General features: G+C 45.2%; 1 protein-coding gene across 4 annotated transcripts in view; it reads left to right on the top strand.

Annotated features, from left to right (window-relative positions):
* The window catches only part of LOC116939824 (transcription factor Sox-5-like), a 311,281-nt gene that overhangs the window by 175,265 nt on the left and 114,402 nt on the right, over positions 1-21,614 (top strand). For 3 of the 4 annotated variants that reach the window (XM_076065203.1, XM_032948674.2, XM_032948676.2), the window contains one exon: positions 20,967-21,090. In XM_076065203.1, the coding sequence (XP_075921318.1) occupies positions 20,967-21,090 (124 nt within the window). The remainder of the gene's footprint in view (positions 1-20,966; positions 21,091-21,614) is intronic. The other variant, XM_032948675.2, reaches the window with a different exon arrangement.

Here is a 21,614-nt window from a genome sequence, read left to right as displayed (position 1 = left end):
CAGTGGTGAGTGGCTAGGGCACGACGCGTCACAGACACGTGCAGTGGTGAGTGGCTAGGGCACGACGCGTCGTGGGAAGGGTCGACGGACAATGGTCAGGAATCATAACGGAGAGAACCATAGCTACCCAATGAAAGTGTGTCGGCAACAGAGAGCACTGGTGGTGCAACAGCAGAGTTGACGTAATGGAATTTTTGCCTTGAGCAAGGCTTTTATAAGTTGGGAAACGAGACTACAAGATTTGCAAAGTCGAGCAGTGTGAGGTAAATGGGAGAATGAGAGACATGCTTTGTCCTGCAATATGGTGGTTGAACAGTGCAGATGAGAGGACTGGTAGAGGATGAAGCCCCCTGTGAACAATGGTTGTGGTAGTAGCGATAAAAGAGTGGCAGGGAAGTGACTGCAAGACAGTGAGTGGAGTAAGTTGGTGAGCGGGGGGGCCGTAATGCCACTGAACACCAGTGCGTTGCATTCTGATGTAGCAGACTCAGGTGGGAAGTAGGAGCTCCACCCAGGGTGTGACCACAGTGTTCCGTGTCTGGCCCTACCCGCTGCTTTGTACAGCAGCAGTAGCTGTTCAGTGGTGAAGAAGGCGGTTTGGGGCATGGCGCTTGCTCCACCGCGTGTAGATGTATTCTGCCGATGCGCAATCCACACGGACCTGTGCGTCGAAATGTCCTGTGGGTAACCATCAGGGTGGGAGAGCTCACCCGACGGGGAATCGAGGTAGGACACTCGCACGACCTTGTGCCCACGCGTGACAGATGAGCGGGCGTTGAAGGCCGCTGCCGTGTCCTGGACAGCGCTTTGAGACCCTTGATGAAAATCGCTGTATAAATGGGATTCATATTATTATTGCATCGATGGCTTTCATTGTGGACGAGATAAACGTTGTTAAACATGATCCGAGGAACTATAGTCTTGACAACTTTGTAAGATAAAAGCGTAATTGATCGTATGATATTCTTACCGGGTCAGATATAAAACAGGAATAGGTTCGGGTAAAAAAAAATTTTCACAAACACCTTGTGAGATGTCGCCCGGTGGCAGTGAGTTCGCCACTTGTGGCAGAGGTTGCTGGTTCAAACCCGGCAAGCTGCTCTGGTAATTACCATACAATATTTTGGTACCATTTGCTTCACAGTGGACGTTAAAGATCACCAAAACAAAGAGTAGGCCATTATGTGCCGGCGTTATAGTCCAAAATGTGATATTTCCCTGCAAATTACTCAATTGGGATTACACATAGCGATCATTGCCTCTCAACTGTGAACTACTGCAAACTTTTTGCGTGAAACACGGCAAATTCATTCATGATATCTTGCCCTATTAGAATGAAACAAATAATAAATATGCACAATTGCTAATTATTTAACGACTGATTGATGTCGTGAACAATTCCCGCACTCTGCGCGTCGATTACCCAATAAATACATCTAACACTGCGTCCCACTTTGTTACAATCAAGTCCATCACAGCAACAATGCCTTCTCCACAGGGGACCTTGGGAAAATCACTTGGATTAATACGTTAACACAAAAATACAAAACCAAACATAACGTCCGTTACATAAAAAAAATTTCTGCACATATTTTGAAACATTTACTAGGCTTGCGAAATGGGAATATACAAAAAGTGGCTGTTCGCTGAATGCCCTTGCCCCTACCATAGGAACGTGGACGTTTCACATGATCACTACGGAGGTGAGCACCTTCCAGTGCTCGCTAAGTATAAGGACATACGGCTGCAACCGTATACATTGGATTTGAATGTATTGGTGATACACCGGTGGTGCGTGGTTTCAAAAAAGCTAATTTTTCTCAATAATTATTTATTTTCCCGCAATTCGCAACTCTGGTTAGAATATCTTTCGAGGTGGTGGTGCATCAAAATCAGTTCTCGTGATGTTAAAGCAGTCAGAAGACGAATGTCAGTTCAAAATTAGATTTTCCAACTGTTTTCTGAGGACCGGTGTGTGATGCTGCACCGGTGTAGCGCCAACACGTCCATTTGTTCCAATGTGTAGAGTCTGCCTGTCATTGACACTGCACCGTGTGCACCTCAAGCAGCCCTGTGGCTGCCGTAAGGCCTCTAACACGGCCACTTATATTAGCCACCCGCCTCCCATTAGTCCACGAGCCCAGACCCCGATATCTCACTTGTGGGTACCACCTGGGGTGGAAACCACTTTAGCCATTCCAATGTCTTTGCGTGGCCCATTTCAGTGGATTGTATGATAACCATTTGAAATGAGTGGGGATGTCAAATAATTAACTCTTATTTAGCCACGTAAATACATCGGTACGACTAGAGATTAGCAATTTTAAACTCAAGTTGAGCAATCGTAAAATGTTGAGGGGTTGTCTTTCGATTCGCAGTGGCTTCAGTTTAATGGACAAATGAATGAAACCAGGAGGTCTGACCTTGAAAATAACAAGCTTGAAGTTTGAGTGACACCCGAGTATAAAATATTTGAGAGACTAGCATATTGGGCAATGGGCATTCCTGAGGCAATGCGAAAAACATTAGCCCACTATTTTTGCTTATTATCGAGCCGTTCAAATAAATCTTAATGGCGTAAATAGTTTCACAATTATTAAGATTGATCTTTAAAAATAATGTGTACAGATTGAGACAAATATAAACATGCATGCCGAGATGAAATGTATTTACACCACAGGCAGACCCCAGCAGAATCTGCACAATCCACGCACAGTAGCAGCAGCCTGCTCCAGCCACCACTTAAACATGCATGCATTTCTGACTATACACCTGAGTATTGTGTTGGGTATGCATACATTTCACAGTTGTGTAACTTTTTTTTTATTCCTTCACGTCTAACCTACTTTTATAACCTTGGCTAAGTCAAATGGCAATGAATACACACAATTTGCTTTGCCTCAGTCTCAATTATGTCACCATGCATATCCAGTCCAAAGACAAAGTTCCCCCGTATAGCCTTAACTGACTGCTGAGGCAAGTGCTGTTAGCAAGCACCTATGAAGGCCGGCACAGACCACGAGGGGCACACCATGCCAACCACCTTTGTCTCCCTTGTGGTGATGTTTACACATTGCATCAGGCCCTCATTTGAAGCCGAGTTGGAATTGGGGAAATTCCAGGACTCATTCAGATAATTGTCACTGGCGTTGGCCAAAGTTTGAGTCGCCAGGTTCGTAGCACAGCGCGCCAAGGCAGTAACCATGGAGTCAACATTAGGGGGGACCAAATCTCCCAGGGGGTCTGGGGGTCTCCCCCAAGAAAAAATAAATACATTTGAAAATAATTTCTTGCCATTTCCTGCCTAAAATATTAAAACATTCACTAACACATGGGATGGACTTTTTATTTTTTAACAATAATGTCCAATAGTGTTATTGTATTACATTGCTCTGTTTTTTTTATTTTTACCTTTTCTTGTTTCATTGTATGTAATAGCAGAGATTAGGGATTAATAAATACAACCATAACCACAATCATATAAACAGAAATCTATTTTATAGCAATATATTGGGAGGGGGGACATTTTGAGCATATTTGAATTTTGGGGGGGATGTGTCCCCCTCAATATCTATTATAATTACGGCCTTGCAGCACGCTAACCCATACACTACCGCTGTATATACATCTATACAGTCATAGACACAAGCAGCACTAACACGCTGAGCACCCCACAGTAATTTCAAGTGATCAAGCAGGTGCACTGACACCAACACATAACTCTGACCTGCACAGCAAAAGTCCCTACTTGTCTGTGTCCTGGGCTTCCTCCAGTGCTGCGCGATGGCTGCTGCTCTGTGGTGTCAAGTGTCCTGTGGTCAGGACAGGGTGTCTGTGAGCTCTGTTGAACACATTAGCAGCGAGGTCAGTGGCAACGAGAACACGGCTCAGCTGTGAGCGAGCTTGTATTGCAGTGGAGGTTTTTGCAATGTGGGACACGATGCTTGGCAGCAGGGTGCCAATGCTGGTGCCTCACGGGGTTCAATTCCCCACTCGGGCACCGTTTTGTGTGGAGTTTGTATGTTCTTCTGTTCTGCGTGGTATTCCTGTACGTAATCCTGTTTTGTCCCAGAGCTATAACAACACCATTTAACCTGTATTAGCCAAACATCCCAGTGCTGGAAAATCACATGCAAAGTACTCAAATTGGATAACACTTAGCCACATTGTGCCCTCCTGTGAAAAAATGATGAAGAGCGTTGAGACTCAGTGAGGTTTTCCAGGGTAAACAAGCATCATCATAATAGTGATGATGATGAAAGCCTAATTAGAAGAAAAAATTGGGAATTGGTTGTGAACCTGGAAGAAAAAGTCCGAGTGGTTCCTGCTGCTCAAATAAACTGCTCATCTCTTGTTTACAGCCCTGAGCCTGTGGCAGAAATTCCACATTCCCATGACAAGGACACGTATGTCCATACAAAAATAAATACTGTTCACTTCCTTACAGGGTGGTACTTACTTTAGTGACCCCAGGGGCATAATGGACTGAGTCAACCCCCAACCAGCATTTTAGCTCGCAAACTACCGACTGTTGAGCCGCCCGCTCCACGGCTGAGCCACCTGGCCAGTTGCTCATCACGTGCTTAATGTGTTGGCTTTGCTCGAGGTATGTAAAGTTTAGATCTCAAATTTAGTGCTGGATAAATATATATTTCATTTTATTGAGGCAACGTGCAGGCCCGTTACATCACGTTGTGACGCACATGTACACACAGCGTCAACATAAGCCAAACCATGTTTTGAAAAGCAGGGGGATAGAAATATGGGGAACGGGCTCACTGCCCCAAACCATACGGAAAGGGTAGCTTTTCTTAATAAGGGGGAAGGGGTGAGAAGGATATCACCGAAACACACCTGACATCAAAAAAGAAACACATAAGAGGCGATCTAAACGAGCGCTTTTTCTTTTCACCCCTCCGAATCCGGCTCCCGTCTAATCTAGTGCTGGATTTAATTTTTAAAATTTGGGGAATGTTCTCTCCACAATTCGTCAATATGAAATGCCACGAAGCTGCATTTGAATCACTCTCCCCGGTTTCTGTTGGAGCACACGACCCACTCCACCAGCAGGGTCCACTCCACCAGCACGGCCCACGCCACCAGCACGACACACGCCACTTGGACGAGCCACGCCACCAGCACAGCCCATGCCACCAGCATGGCACACGCCACCAGCACAGCCCATGCCACCAGCATGGCACACGCCACCAGCACAGCCCATGCCACCAGCACAGCCCATGCCACCAGCATGGCACACGCCACCAGCACAGCCCATGCCACCAGCATGGCACACGCCACCAGCACAACCCATGCCACCAGCATGGCACACGCCACCAGCACAGCCCATGCCACCAGTACAGCCCATGCCACCAGCATGGCACACGCCACCAGCACAGCCCATGCCACCAGTATGGCACACGCCACCTGCACGGCACACGCCACCAGCATGGCACACGCCACCAGCACAGCCCATGCCACCAGCATGGCACACGCCACCAGCACAGCCCATGCCACCAGTATGGCACACGCCACCAGCACGGCACACGCCACCAGCACGGCATCCCTGGCCAACGTGGACCAGTCGGCGCCGTTCTGCGCCGTATCCACCAGCATGTGGCCCTGCCGGATCGCCAGCGAACATCAGCCACTCTTAAAGGACACGCGGGAATTAATCCTTTACCCTCACACTTTTTTTAGAAAGATGGAAAAAAATTATTCTTCCAATTTCACACCTACAATGTCATTAATTTACCCCTTTTATTCGCAATTTTAATTAAATCCGGCTGAAATTATGAAACGTGCATACGTATAAGTAATGTTTTGTACAAAATAATAGGTGAATGTTTTATGAATTATAATTGTTAATTAATCTGTTACTGATGTCTGCATTTAAATGTTTATAAAGTGGCAGTTACTAAGCGGTGATGTTTTAAATGCAGTAGTCGAGTTCTGGAATAATTTGTGTTTCCAACTATTCTGGGCATTGATAAAGATCAAACAGATTGATGTTTAAAGTTCGCTTATCACCACAGCGTGTTTTTAAATTGCAATGATATTTTCTTACAAAATAGGATTCGATCGTTACATCACTGGGTGGCGGAGTGGCTCAGCGGTAAGAAGACTGAGCCGTCAATGCAGAGCCCCTGGGTTCAGATCCAGGGTTCGGACACCTGTGATTAAACTAGCTGCTCAAGCGTCGTGGGTCTATAGTTTCAGCCCAGTCGCGAATTTCTGATTATATGTATGTAAAAAGAGACTTTCATGTACAGCTAAAACCTCTCGAAGACAAACTCGAGTGAATCGGAATCTGGGGAAAGCCAGAGAAGTTGCCTGGAATAAATGATCCAAGGAAAAACATTGAAACCCCAAAAAGGTTGAGCGGATCGCTGCTCACCCGCTAATTAAGCCGCAGCCAGTCCGCACGCACGTTGTGAGTTGGTGATGACGTTAGGCGCCCTTTTTGGCACGTTATTTTCTAATTAAATTAAATAACTTAAAAAAAATTTTCATGGGTGGGTGGGTGCAGGTAGTGGGAAAGTTTGAGCAGCTGCATTGCTTGTGGCTTGGAGCAGTGCCAAGCTGCGCTTTTGTGAATCTCCACAATGAGACGAACCGCAGCAGGAATGTCTGTGGTACCTGTGGGCGATTGGCTAACAATGCACACAGCGAGAACACACATTGTAAAAATACTTACACACGCTACGCATATTACACTTTAAAACATTGAGACTTACGATTAAGATTGTCCTTCGCACGGATTTAAAAATAGATTAACTTCGTAACTGTGTTCAGCTATTGCCAATATGACGGACAAACGTGTGAAATACAGATTAACACACGTCTTGCATTTGTTTCTATGTTTCAAATATAGATTACAAACATAAATAAAACTAGCTTTCATATAAGGGCAGTAATAGAGTGCCATTCAAAACTCAAGTTTGTTATTTTGAAGGTCAGACCTCCTGGTTTTTGTTAAAATGAAGTGCTGCCGAGTTTTTTTCTTTTGAGACAATTGTTCAGTGGTTACCGCTTGCTCAAACATTGCTTTCCAGTCGATAGAGTCGTAGTGTAGCAGAGGCATGGACGCGGGGAACACGACGAGGAGACGCTGAGCAGCAACCTATGACTGAACACAGTAGAACGAGATTCTAAACTGTTCCCACAGTGAGTGGCACTCTAGTCAGTATAGAAAAATAAATATATATATTATAACACAGTTGCTGAGCACAAGTCCAGAGGCCCAAAAAACGGCAAATGACCAACAAACAGCGCCATCATTTTTTTTCAACAGATAAAGAGATACTGCGTTGATTTAAAGCTTTCGTGACTGCAGAAATCCATACTCTTTGGTTCTTTCGGTAAAGTCACGGACGCTTGTGTTGCGCCCGAAACGTCGTGATTTATTTTATTTCATACCTACGTGACTTTACCGAAGGAACCAAAGAGTATAGATTCTACGTTACTTTTATTGAGCGAGGTTACCGTGTGTGAGAGCTCGGAGGCACAAGAGAATAATGAAGGGAGGGAATTTCAAAGTGGAGCAATGGGAAGGAAGAGACGAGTGTTTACAATGGACCATCCATCATGAATAATTAAACTCCCTCATAAACACAAAGGCAGGGTAAATATGAAGCCATGCATTTCTTTACTAATCACCGTAGATGTATGCAGGGTAACGTGTTGCCACCATCGCGGGATGCTGTGTTCATGCTCCACACATTCATTATCAGGTGCAGGCAACATGTAGCGGGAGACGCAAGGTGGATTCGAAATCTTCCCGTGATGAACGAGGCTAGGAATCGAATTCGGGTCCACAGAATCGCAGTCCAGTGCTGCCAACCATAGATCAACATACAGGCTGGTGTGTAAAAACTAGGGGTGTAATACGATTCACGATTGGTTTATTTGTGTTGAGATCGTGTAGATGTAACACACATTGTTTAACGACAACCCAACACCAGTCAAATCAAGTTGTCACGTGGACAAAAATAATCAAGTGGTTTGGTATTTCAACAAAACCTGAGGAGGCATACTTTGAAAAGCCAGAGACACGCAGGAGCTGCTGTCGCCACCTGATAATGCTGGTTGTAATCTCCGGCGAAACGTCAGGACAAAGTTGTCCAAATGTTTCTTGCTTTTCAACAATTCAGTTTTGCGAATAAACAACAACAAATCCATCTACATATTTGCCCATGACGTGACAACTTGATTTGATTGCTTCTGTTGGATCGTGGAGGATTATTGCTTAAAAGAATGCACATTGTACCTACGCGACAATCTAACTCAACAGAAATCAATGATGAATCTCGACATTGGTCATGAGAGCCGAGGTACACGTGACGGGTGTGATGATGCTCTCCCTGGTAATTCCATTGTCATGATTCAGGGTCACAAATTTGTTCAACAAATTTTTTTTTGTCTCTCACATTTACCGTCTCATTTGGACCATCACTATTTTTGGTTCTGTCGCGTACAGTTTTGTTCGCTCATTTGCCTAAACATAACAAAGCAAATTATTTGCATATTATTTGCCGATGTTTATTTGCATACATGGAGAAACGTCTATCGTTACACGTTGATGAATCGTTACACCCCAAGTAAGAATATCAAACACACAAACGCGTGTGCGCTTCAATTAGCCGATTTAACAGCTCGCAAAGGTGTTGCGGCATTGTACGACCACTAGCTCAAAATAACAATGTGTGGCCAGCTTGTCGTTTAGAACCACCACCTTAAAGAGCTGAACAAATGTGGTCATCCCAACAACAGGCAGCACTGAAACAAAGATACAGCTGCAGACCTTTTTCGCCCTCATTGGGACTCATCACTACGGTATAGGCATCAATGTTCACTGCTGCCGTGTGCCTCTGGGAGCCCCATATATGGAGAGGATTGTCCAGACTGCGTATAAAGTTGTGGTTTGTGCCAACAGTTACCTGCACAAGCCAATATACGCACAAAGTATGCACAACCCAAAAAGACCTGCATTTGACTGGAAATGCTTGTGAGGTCGCATTTGACTGGACATGCTTGTGAGGTGCAAATTGATTCAATTAGCCTCAACAACGCTTGTGAGGAGGTGTGACGAGCAATCACACCTGGCTGACTTTATTATCCCTTTGGTTATGTAACAACATTGACACTGAGTACTTGTTTTATGGTGACCCAAGTGATGATAAGGGCAGATTCATCTTCTCTATTACGTGCCACTGATGTCTATGACCACACCCTGGGCACGCTTGCTGGGATGATAGAAATGTACCGCCGTTTCCCATCTGCTGTTGTGCGCGGTTTTGTGTGAACTCACTCGCGCCAAGCATTGTAATGGGGTTCACAGCACAGTCTCTTGACACTGGGTATGCTGGCAATTATTTTAACCGCTTACAAGGTAGAGACGTATTCTTGGTTCTTTCGGTAAAGTCACGTAGAAGGGAAACAATAAAATAATAAAAATATAAAACAATAACATTCTCACGACGTTTCGACTGCAACACAAGCAATCATCATCAGGTGTGAAAACCACAACAAGAAAATTTGAAAAAAAATTGTTGTGGTTTTCACACCTGATGATGATTGCTTGTGTTGCAGTCGAAATGTCGTGAGAATTTTATTGTTTTATATTTTTAGTATTTTATTGTTTCCCTTCTACGTGACTTTACTGAAAGAACCAAGAATATGAATCCCTGCAGTCACGAAAGCTTTAAATCAGAATTTAAGGTAGAGACGCTGAAATGCTGTAACAAAACCGACGTTAAATTTTCGTTTGTGTGCAGAGGTTATGTATAAAGAACCATCTGCTGGTGCACAAAGTCAAGTAACCACCCTTCTTTGGAAAGGTTTTGCTCTCTTAGAGATTCGCTCCGTGTTTCATGCGGCATCTCTGGCCGTGTGACGTAGCGAATTGCTTAGGAGTGCCTCCTGCACCGCTTTAACCCGGTACAGTCTGCGAATCGGCATCTGTGTGTTGGGTGGCAGGAATTAATTTGTACCGAGATCTTGTACTGGAACTGAATTAAACCTAATCACCGTACTCAAATTGTAAATGTTGTGGATTTGCTCTCAAACGCACCTGTGTGCTGTACTAGTAACGAATTGGCATGTTCTGTTTACGTGACAAACCTTACTAATTGGCTGTGGCGGGTTTAACGACACATTTATATGTACGCGATCTAACCCCAAAAAAACCTGTTATGGATGATATTGGTCGCGGAAGCCTACGTGTTAAACTTATCACCGTATACTGCACGGTCTGGATAGCCCCAGGCAGACTGACTGTGAGATGCGTCCGGGTTTGGTCTCCATTGGGAAAGGTGGCAACCCAACAAAGTGGTCACTCGGCCAGGGCTGTATTATCCAATAGGCACAGTAGGCTGGCTCTCTGCCTAGGGCCTACGAAAACTAGAACTATTTTTGACCGTGTTTTGTTGTTGTTGTTTGCATCATAAAAAAATATGTAACAAAAATATATTCTTGAATAAATATATTTATATATAGCAAGGATAGGCACAATCTATATACAAAGAGGCAGAGTAATGTCAATATTTCTTTTTCGTAAGGTGAGAGAGAAATTAACACAGAGATTCACTTTTCCAGATTTTTTTCTCATTCTCAGTAGAGAGTAGTGTAAGGGTGTTGTCACTGAAGGCCTTCAAGAACCTTAATCCGGCCCTGCACTCGGCTGACACAATGCAGCACAGCGAATAGGCCATCCGTGGCAGTCATTACACCCATCATCCCCTGCTCTGGCTCACCAGTGTTGTCTGTGTGTATGTTGCCTTTGTGACTGGCTAGCTTCGGAATAACAGCGTCACAATCAATCCGATCACAAACTCATACTTTAATGGGAAAATCGCGTCCAGACATTTTCTTGTGATATTTGTTTCTTTGCTGTTTATGGTTAGCAACATCCAGATATGACTTGCATCGTCTGTAATCTACGCTTTATGCTGTACAATCTGTGGTGTAAAATAGATTTAAGTTTCCTTGCATATACATTGAATGAGAATACTATTTCCCTGTTTTTCTTTTTTAAATAGAACATTCTGAATATTATAATGAGGAATGTTGGCTGCTTGCGCTCCAAACGATGCAATATCTGGTGTTTGTATCGCTTCCGTCTAATGTAGCATCCCCCTTTTTGAGCACTTCATATTTCAGAATTTATCGGGTTCTTCTGATTGGCCATGGTTGGTTGTGTATAAATTGAGGCTGGTGTAAACTTGAGATGGTTGTGGAAGAACCGCAGCGACAATGCGATCGAGACGCTGAGCTGCGTCGTAAAAAACATGTTGGGCTGCATTTAGAAACTGTCCATTGTTTAAGGGGTTTGCAACAAGTTTCACACTTCGATGTAAAGCTTTCGTGACTGCAAGGATTCATCTTCTTTGGTTCTTTCGGTAAAGTCACGTAGAATGAGAATACAATAATAAAATAAAGCAATAAAATTCTCACGACGTTTCGGCCACAACACAAGTAGCCTTCTTCAGGTGAAGGAACAAAACTGCCGGGACGACAGAGCTTTAATAAACGCTGCTAAGATTCGTAGCGTCTTTTAAGCTGGTTGAGAGAAGTGAGGCACCTTGACAAAGGGGTTTACATATCAAACAGGAGAATTTATCATTGAAATAGCTGAAGGATTAGCTTGTGACTGGTCACAGAAATAGCTATGTTAAAGTCAAAGCCTACACATCCACAGAGGCACCTAGTACAAATCAAACAGGAGAATTTAGCATTGAAATAGCTGAGGGATTAGCTTGTGACTGGTCAACGAAATAGCTAGTTAAAGTCAAAGCCTACACATCCACAGAGGCACCTCCTACAAGGACGCCAAAAGGGGGCTGCAACAACTCAAATATCATACAGTAAACTGATGTGAAAAAACCTGAGTCTAAATTACATCAATATAATAAATGTACTCAATATATTATTCAATAAGCAGAGCTATTAACAGCAACTGGGTATACACTACACTATATAATGAATACCATATAGTAAACAGATAAAAAAAACTAAAATATAAACTACCTCAATGTTATCAATAAACTCTATATATTCTCCAATCAGCTGAGCTACCAACAATAAGTCGTTATATATCACGATGCTATATGGCGCTGACGTGGAGGGTAATGAAATTGTTGCCATGCTGTGCCCCGCCCAACTTCCCCTCTCACCTGTACCACAGGCAGGGATCACCGTATTCTGACCAACATCAAAGTTGGACGATGGGTGTAGAGTGTCGAGGTTTTTTTGTTTGACCAGGTGAGAACGCAAGAGACCGGGATAGTGTCCTATTTGCAAAACCGACCTGGACTACCAAAAACATAACAAAAGTAGTGGTATTCTTAGTTTTTTCGGTAAAGTCACGTTGAAGAGAAACATGAAATCAGAGCAAAACAACGCAGTGTAGACAAGTCACAGGGCTCATAGTGTAACGATGTTTGTGAACCATTTCTTGAATGGGTAACATCTCAACATCCTGGGTAAGACAACACTGACATTCACTTTGTGAATGAGCCACCCCTGTTCTGGTAAATGATGCAAAGGTAGGTTGTGATCAATATCCCTTGCCATCTCCTAAGTGAGAGCAGTGGCTTTCTCGGGCCACGCATTGCCAGTCCACGAGGCGGGCCACCCACCCCCTCTCGCTGTAGCGGCGCGGTGCGCGTGCATGGAGGCTGCGTCGGGCGCGTGGAAGGCAGCCTGCGCCACCGCACGCACGCGGCCACAGAGCTCACGGTCCACTTGCGTGGGACGTTCAGCGACGCTTCGCGCTGCGCGTGCACTTTTCCGCATTGGACGTGGAAGGTTTCTGTTCGTGGTGTTGGCAAGCGAGCTGGAAAAGTTTCGCCCGGCACAGACTATAAACCCGACATTCATTGACTGTTGACATACTGTACGTGTGTAATTGACTTTTGAATTCGCTGTGTACGTATTTGGTCATCATCATATTTAATGAATTCTGATTTGGGGGCATTGTTATTATTTTTGTTTCTAATTGTGCTCTTAGACAACAACTGCTCTCCTCTAATTGTACCGGTGGGACTTTATTGTTCCCCTTCGGGCCTCAGGGTAGGGAGGAGAATTTGAGTGAAAGGCAAAAAGTGTTTTTTGCGGTTTGCTCCGGCAGTTGCAGAGACTTGCAATGCTCCTCCGCTGTCAGAAGTTATGGGAAAATGGCAGCGGCATCTCCTCCACAGAGCACACATTACCTGCCGCTCTGGAATGCGCCTCGCACTTGCCAGAATGTCATAGCCCAAAGACAGAAGCAGATCCTTGTCAAGATTCTGTGATTGTTTTCGTTCTTCTCTGTGGTCAGATCTTTGGCAGGGATGCAATGTGTAGAGCGCGTCTGCACCTGGCATGTCCAAACAAGATGCAGATAATAGCCTTGTTCTTTCTGCACAAACAACACAAAATGGTGCGTTTGCAATCCTTTGTAAGGGCTCGCAGCGTTTCAAGAATATGGGTGGACGCACGGTCACCCTTTCGTGGCGTTGCCTTCTGATGTCTTCCATAAAGATCCCGTCGTCGCGCTGCTGCTGCTGCCTTTTGAAATGAACAAATATCTCCTTAAATTTTGATTTAAAGCTTTCGTGACTGCAGGGATTCATATTCTTGGTTCTTTCGGTAAAGTCACGTAGAAGGGAAACAATATTGTTTCCAAATATTGTTTCCAATATTGTTTCCCTTCTACGTGACTTTACCGAAAGAACCAAGAATATAATTATCTCCTTGTAAATAAAGCGTCGCGTCCTACGCTGCTCGGACGGTGCCCACAGATTCTGCTGAGCTTGGACAAGCATGTGAACATACTCTTGTGAAAGCAAAATTTTGTCAAAAACATGTGATGACAGCTTTCAACTATTTCATGAAGAACTGCTTTGAAGAATTGAGCAAAGGAATATACTTGAAATATGTTCAATTCATTACTTGTTATTTGGCTATACATATCAAATGTTACTTGTAAATTATATAATAACATAATATATGAAAATGTTTAAATATAATAATGAAGTTCTCCATATCGCATGAGATATGTAATTCACTGTTCACCTGTATGCAATTGCTTATTTGTGAGCATTTGGCCAGGAATGAAATGTGTTAGCTTTGTGCATAGCTTACCAGGAAAATATTAAAAATTCTCCCTGACTGAGTAAAAATACAAATAAAGAGGATTTGGAATCCTTTTGCTTTTCACATCCCACGTCGTAAACAAGTTGTGCTGACAGGCGCAGTACGATTAAAGAAAACAACAATTATAAACACCGTTATAAGAAACCAAAATGAATATTCAAAAAAGGGTTTTAAAACACAACCACTCACCAGGGTCGTTTCCAAATATCGTTTGGGATTTTATATTTGTAGTTTTTACCCCACCCCCCCCCCCCCAAAAAAAAAGAACACAAACTTCACAGCATCTGTGCAGAAAAACTGCACTCGTATGCGTGGTACAGAGGCTAGGAGCGCCGCGCTTTTCACGGTTGAGAGATACAAAGACGGTGGTTGTTGTTGCTGAAAGGCAGTGTTTGTTGCTCTCAAAGTTGATGAAATAAAGATCTATTTATTGTTATGAGACCATCCAGAGTGCAATCACCTTGAGTCAGGGCCACGGAAGAAGAAGAAGAAGCTGGAAAACAACGTACGCAGACTTGGAGGTGGAAAATAACCCCATTGTAACCACGACGTTGCGTTCAGATCAGAGGGCTTTAAACCACCTTCATTTGTTGACAGTGAGGGTTCACAAGGTTGGTAACAGCAAAAAAAGTACTTTTTAAAAAATATTCAGGGGCTGTGTCATCCAACATTATAATGCAGACTGTAAATGTTCTGAAGCACAGACTATAAAAAGCACTTGCTTGTATATGCTGACACCCATCAGCTTGAGCTGTTAACTGCATTTTCTCTCAAGCACTGGTGCAGCAATACAGTTTATTGTACCACCCACGTTGATGGTGCCCGATCGACACCGCCAAAATACAAATTGGATCGAACTCAACACAACATTGGAGAATCTCATAACAGGACTCCAGTCCCCTGGTTGACATGGGGCGCTTTAAAAACAACATCCTAATTCTGTACAATATAATATTTTCCAAGCTTTGGCTAAATTGCCACTTCTTCCTTGAAACGTACGTTTGAGTTTAAATAATGATCAATTCAGAATTTGTAACGCGCACCATTTTCATTCAGAGATTTATTCAGGGGCGCGGGAACTGCAGTGAAGCGGGAAGACAGCCAGTAGCGGCTCCAACAATTTCCCAAGCTCTGTGAACCTATATTGGGATATTTTCTGCAGCTATATTACTCCCAAAGTTGTGGTACAATCTGTTCTCTTTTAACGTGGTAGTTGCGTCCGTTATTGAAAATCGCGTTGGAATAAATAATCTCCACATATATAAAAGGCAAAGTTGTGAATATGTGTCTCTTCAAAATGTTTAGCGTACTTCCCGACATGCAACAAACTTTAAAGTACTATGCAAACCTCCCAGTTATTACCAAAGATTTGTCCTTGAAGCCATCCAGATATACAAACATAGACACAACTTCAACCGAGAGGATGGTTTTAAATTGAGCAACCATTGGAAAGATGTAATCAACCAAGTCAAACTTTAGCTGCCTTATAATTGTACAGCCGTTTCCATTTCTACCAGTGGGTTGTTCTCGCTCTCGTGCAGTGCACCACCGCTTCCCCCGAACCCCCTGCAGCATAACAAAAGGCGGCTTAACTTAGCCCCCCCCCCCACCCACGTCCCTTCCTGGCTCCCCCCCCCCCTTAACCTGTATATAATCTCGGGTGTCTCAGAGCTCCTCACTTGATACAGCTATTTTGCTGTAACTGTTTCACCTGAAGACGGAAACTTGTGTTGCCTCCGAAACGTCGTGATTTAATTTAGTTGTTTTTCATTTATTTTATTTTACCTACGTGACTTTACCGAAAAAACCAAAGAGTATGAATCCTTGCAGTCACAAAAGCTTCAAATCTAGAATTAAACTTAAAATTTGCCATGTGGGTACTTTCCAGACTGTACACCATGCAAAAATTAAAAAATACACTTTTTGGGGGGGGGGGGGAGAGCTCAATAATGACATTTTTTGGCACGGCAAGTGAGCTGTAACGTCACATCTGTCATGTGACCCGCGCACGTGGAAGCGTAACGCATTGTAGTGTCGTGGTTAGCGCGCTGTCTGCGTGTGTCTGTGTGTCTGTGTGTGTGTCTGTGTGTATGTCTGTGTGTGTGACTGCCCTATATGACATCATAACAACAGTCTGGACCACTGGACGGGTTCCGCAGGATTGGAAGGATGCCCTGGTGGTCCCCCTTTTTAAGAAGGGGGACCGCACAGACTGTAACAACTACAGGGGCATCTCACTCCTCAGTGTGCCGGGAAAGGTCCTGGCAAGGATTATTCAGCATCGCCTTGCCAGGCACGCTGAGGAGAGGCTTGCGGAGCCCCAATGCGGTTTCAGGAAAGGGCGGTCCTGCACAGATGCCATATTTTCTGTCCGTCTGCTACAGCAGAGGTGTAGGGAATTCCAACAAGACCTACATCTCTGCTTTATTGACCTGGTCAAGGCCTATGATACCATCAGTAGGCCTGGGCTCTGGGTCGTTCTTCGTGCTTTTGGAGTACCTGACCCTCTGCTCACGATCATTAAGGACCTTCATGATGGTGAGCGGGCCCGGGTAAAACTACGTGGCCGGGAGTCAGAGCCATTCCCTGTACACCGTGGGGTGCGACAGGGATGTCCTCTGGCTCCCACATTATTTAACATCTATTTTGACCACGTAGTTCGTGAAGCCTTCAATAGCTGTACCGGGGGAATCTCCATATGGTACAGATATAATGGGAGGCTAATCGATGCCCGGGTGCAGTCAAGGGATGGCTCCCTATTGCTCAACCACGTTATGTATGCTGATGACTTGGTAATAGCTGCTCAGTCAGAGGAGGAGTTGGAGACGCTGCTGCTGAGACTGGAGCGTGCCACTAAGAGGTGGGGCCTTACCATCAGCCCCACCAAAACTAAGCACCTGCCTGGGTATTTTGTACCATCGGACACTCCACCCCCACAACTCCCAATCGGTGATGGGGCAGTTGTGGAGAGAGTGGAGAGTTTCCCATACCTGGGCAGTGTGCTTATGACTGGCTCCAGTTTAACAGCAGAGGTCTCACTCCGAATCAGTCGAGCGGCAATATCTTTTCATCGGTTGCGTAACGCTGTGTGGAAGCTACCTGGTCTGTCGCTCCGCACTAAGCTTCAGGTCTTTTCGGCCACGGTCATTCCCTCCCTTCTCTACGCTTGCGAAACGTGGACCCCCCTAATGGAACATCTTCGCCGGTTAGAAACATTTAGGCTGACCTGCCTACGATCCATCCTGGGTTTAACCAGACTGGATTGTGTGAGGAGCTCACAAATCCTTGAAAGATCTGGGCAGGGTCCCATCGGTGAGCTCCTCCGGCAGGCAAGGCTGCGATGGCTGGGTCATGTAGCCCGCATGCCCAGCCACCGCATGCCGAAACAGCTTTTGTTTGGGCGGATTGAGGGGGCTAAGCGGGCGCGGCACGGGCTAGAGAAGAGATGGAGTGATGTGGTACAGGAGGACGTGGAGCTGAGTGGACTTGCCGATGACTGGTACCAGCGGTGTCAAGATCGGCCTCTGTGGAGGAGGCTCGTGAAGGATGCTACTGGGCAGTTGGAGGCAGTCGCCCTCCAACAACAACGGAGGGCGGAGGAGCGACGCTCACAACAGCGAGCGGAGCGCCGGGTGGCTAAAGCACAGCAGGTTGGCACAGTAGGGGGCACAGGTGGTGCATCAGCCAGTCATCTCAGTCAGTCGACCCGTGGCACCTGGGTCTGCCCCGTGACCTCCTGCCAGCGGGCGTTCGACACTTCACGTGGCCTCAGGGTGCACATAGCCTGGCACAAGCGTCGTGGTGACGTCACCGCCACTTAGTGGCGAATGGCGGTTGTTGTTGTTGTTATGTCTGTGTGTGTGTATCTGTGTGTGTGGGGGGAGCGGTAGTGTAGTGGTTAGCGTGCTGCACTACGAACCCGGCAACCCGAGTTCAATTCCCGCTCACGGCCACCACCGGTGACGATTATTTCAACCGCTCCTGGGCCTCCCCTAGGTCGACTCAGCCTCAAACGAGTAACTGCTGTGGTGTGTGATCATCGCCACTGGGGAGACAAAGGCAGCCGCGCGTGGTGGATCCAAGTCCCGGGCGAAGCCGGATAGTACAGCTAGTATACTATATAGGGTAAAGCACAGTCCGCGATAGCACATCAGATGCGTACGCAGGCCGAACAAAGACTGGGGGGCGTGGGTAGCATCTAGAAGCATCCAGCAGCATCGCGTCGCCTTGTGTGATGTTACGCCGAGGCAGCCGTACAATCGCTTATTCCTACTCGCGAGACGTAGTTCCGTTCACTTGATCACGTTATATCCAATTCACATCTGCGTTATAAAAAAAAATGTGTTTCTTAATACATTAATCACGTATCCAAATTGCGTTACAGCATTGAGATTGCTGCCCGCTAGGCTTGCAGCACTGGATTCTCTATTGCATTGAAATAGAAGAACACTCGTTAATGATGAGATCGTGCGGCACTGATGTACATATCGTTGAGCCTGCGTGTACCACTGAGTGTAACAAGCACACTTATCAAGTGACAGGTTTCTTGGGCAGGTGCCTTTATTGAAAATCTACGGCTTCAAATTTGATAAGCATGACACAGCAAACAACAACCACATTTCACCATGGCACTTGTACCAGGCAACGTGCACAGCAAAACACACACACACACGTATCTAGAGCACTTTCCAAGGCCACACCAATGATTTTGGGTAAAATTCCATATTTGCTGTTGAGGGATTCTTAAGATTCACTCTACATTCTAAAGGCTCAGGAACAACAAACGTAACTATTTAAGCTGACCAATGGAGCAATGAAACGAGCTCATGTGCGGTGTTGAGACCGGTTGTAGCTTTGCCGGGCAATCAAGGATGATGACTGGATCCGGAGAGCAAATTATCCTTCCATATAAGGGAGCCTTGTTGTCTGCTTATTTAGTTTGTTGCTTATATTTTCTCACAATGACGCGAGTGATTATGTTGTGTCGTTGTGTGCAGGCTAGGTTAGTACAATGCTGCAGCTGTACTCTGAATGGTTGTGTTGACACCGTGCCTGCACCTGCACGGATCTTTTCCATTAGACGGGGAAGCGTCATCCGCTGGAGAAGGTGTCGGCTTGTGAACCTTTACACTGTGTTACAATGTATCCATCACGGACAAATGTAATGTAAAATTGTTCATTATCACATAAGTGATTTACGTGGTACGATTTAAAACCCTGGGTTAAAAGGTTTTGCTCCTTCAGAAATAAGATGTTTTTGTGTTGATGTCCACATAAATAATATTCCAGCGGCTATGACATTATAGCTAGACACCATTTTTCTCCTGTCAATTAACATTACCTGGGTATTTCACTTGGTCAGCTTAAATAGTTACGTTTGTTGTTCCTGAGCCTTTAGAATGTAGAGTGAATCTCAACAGCAAATATGGAATTTTACCCAAAATCATTATTAGTTCATTTAAACACCAGCCAAAAAACAGCCAAGCCATTTTTTTAAAATTATATATGTATAAAAATGCCTGCTACTCTTATATGGGAATATCCTAATCGTGTGGTGAAAAAAATCTCATGACCCCCGAACATCGCCGCTTCACTTGAACATATCATTTGGTGACTGGCTGGGAGGGTGGAACCCAGAGTGAGTGGGGGGGGCTCTCTGCTCGCCGCTGCTGCTCGCTCCTGGGCCCGTGACGTGGGATAGCGCTCATCACGTCACCGCAGCGACGGCAACAATCTTACTAAACACCTTCATCGATATTGGTGACGAAGATGACGTGTGAACTGTGGCAGTACCAGATATGAGGATAAATGCCACGTTGCCTCTTGATTTTCACTTTAACTCGTTGATATTCCAGCATATGCATACTTCGTAATTGGTTTTTGGGGTTAGGCCACATAGCGATCTGTCCAAATCTGTGCCATTAGAAACCCTCCGAAGCCCGACGCAGCTAAACAAGTCACACGTACTGTACAAGTCACACGCATTTAACGTGCAAACTTATTATTTCAGCTCACCCGTGAGTTGAAGAGCAATCCTGACAACAGAATCGAGCAACATTTCGCTTTTGAAACTACGTCACACATCATCAAGGCAAAATCTCTCAAATCGGTCACTGTGTCACCTGGTCGGACTTCGCCCAATTTGGTGTCACATTGGCTCCAAAAACCTGTGCGTTAAGTATACGCGTCGTCTAAGCCCCCAGCAATAGTGCACTTCTATATTCAACATGGAAGGGGCCTGTGAGCCTCGTACATGAGCATGGACCTGGAACATCCACAAAAAGGAATCTTATATTTACGACTTATGGTAACTGATCGTGATAGCCGACTATCTTTTTAAGAACAGCGTTAAAGTCTACTTATAGCTGTACGTGGTTAGGCCTAGAGCAGTGGTTCACAACCTCTGGGCCGCAAGGCCGTGGGCAGTGGTTCACGGAACTGTGGCAGATGCACTGATTCCTTTCACTCCACACCGGATTTTATTAGTGCCCATTTGCACAGCTGTTCAGAGTAGTGAGTAAGAAGCGAGTTCATAATTTCCATGGGTTGTTCATTAACATTTTAGAGAGCTTTTAGAAGGCGTGTTAATCTTGATATTTATGTTATGGGTGCATGGCCGCCCGCGATCATATTGTGAGGGTTGACGCTGGTGCGTGAGTCTAGAATGGTTTGACACCACGAGCCCATGGTACAAATCAAGTTATATGTTGCAATTTTTGCCGATGTAGCAGTAGTCAAATTGGGCAAAGCGTGCTATGCACGTGCTGTTTAGATGCTTTTGCGTGCATTTTGCGTTACCAATGAAATCTATAATTTGTCCTTGTTGTGTTTAGCAGGTCCAGGGTCACATGTCTCCCCTCATGATCCCCATCTTCCCACAAGACCAGCGGGCACTGGCAGCCATGACAGCAGCGCAGCAGGGCCTCTTCCTGTCTCCGGGCTTCTCCTACAAACCGGGTAAGAACCAGGGTTGCCACCTTTTCCACTGCAGAGCAAACCTAGACATATTTGTCCGTTAGCCTGGGTCTATCAGAACTGTGCAATTTACTGCAATAAAGTTCAAAGCAATAGCGATACCAGATCTCGGCGCAAATCAACTCCCGCAACGTGAACACAGATGCCGATGATGGGACTTTTAGAGGCAAACCCGAAGAGATGGGCACCCTAGATTTGAGGCTGCAGCTCCTCCCTGTGAGCTGCTCCAAGGTCACACCGTGGTGGGTCGCGGAGATCGCAACCGCCGTGATTACAAATAATCTGACCCGTTGTTCTACATGATGACATTCACATTCAGCTGATTCCATACAAGAACTTCCACGGTTACTGATCCCGTGATCTTCACTCATTCAGGACTCGGTCTACCAGACTGTTTCGTTCTATCCGTGCCGTGTTCAACCACCAGACTGCAGGTCACAATGACTCATTCACTAAATCAATCACTCACTCACCCATTCAATCAATCACTCACCTACTCGCTCAAC

The sequence above is a fragment of the Petromyzon marinus genome, chromosome 7 (genome assembly GCF_048934315.1).
Source record: "Petromyzon marinus isolate PM22_M1 ecotype Great Lakes invasive population chromosome 7, UKy_Petmar_22M1.pri1.0, whole genome shotgun sequence".
NCBI lineage: Eukaryota > Metazoa > Chordata > Hyperoartia > Petromyzontiformes > Petromyzontidae > Petromyzon > Petromyzon marinus.
The sequence above is the reverse complement of the archived record's forward strand: the minus strand, read 5'-3'. Positions and strand labels throughout refer to the sequence as shown.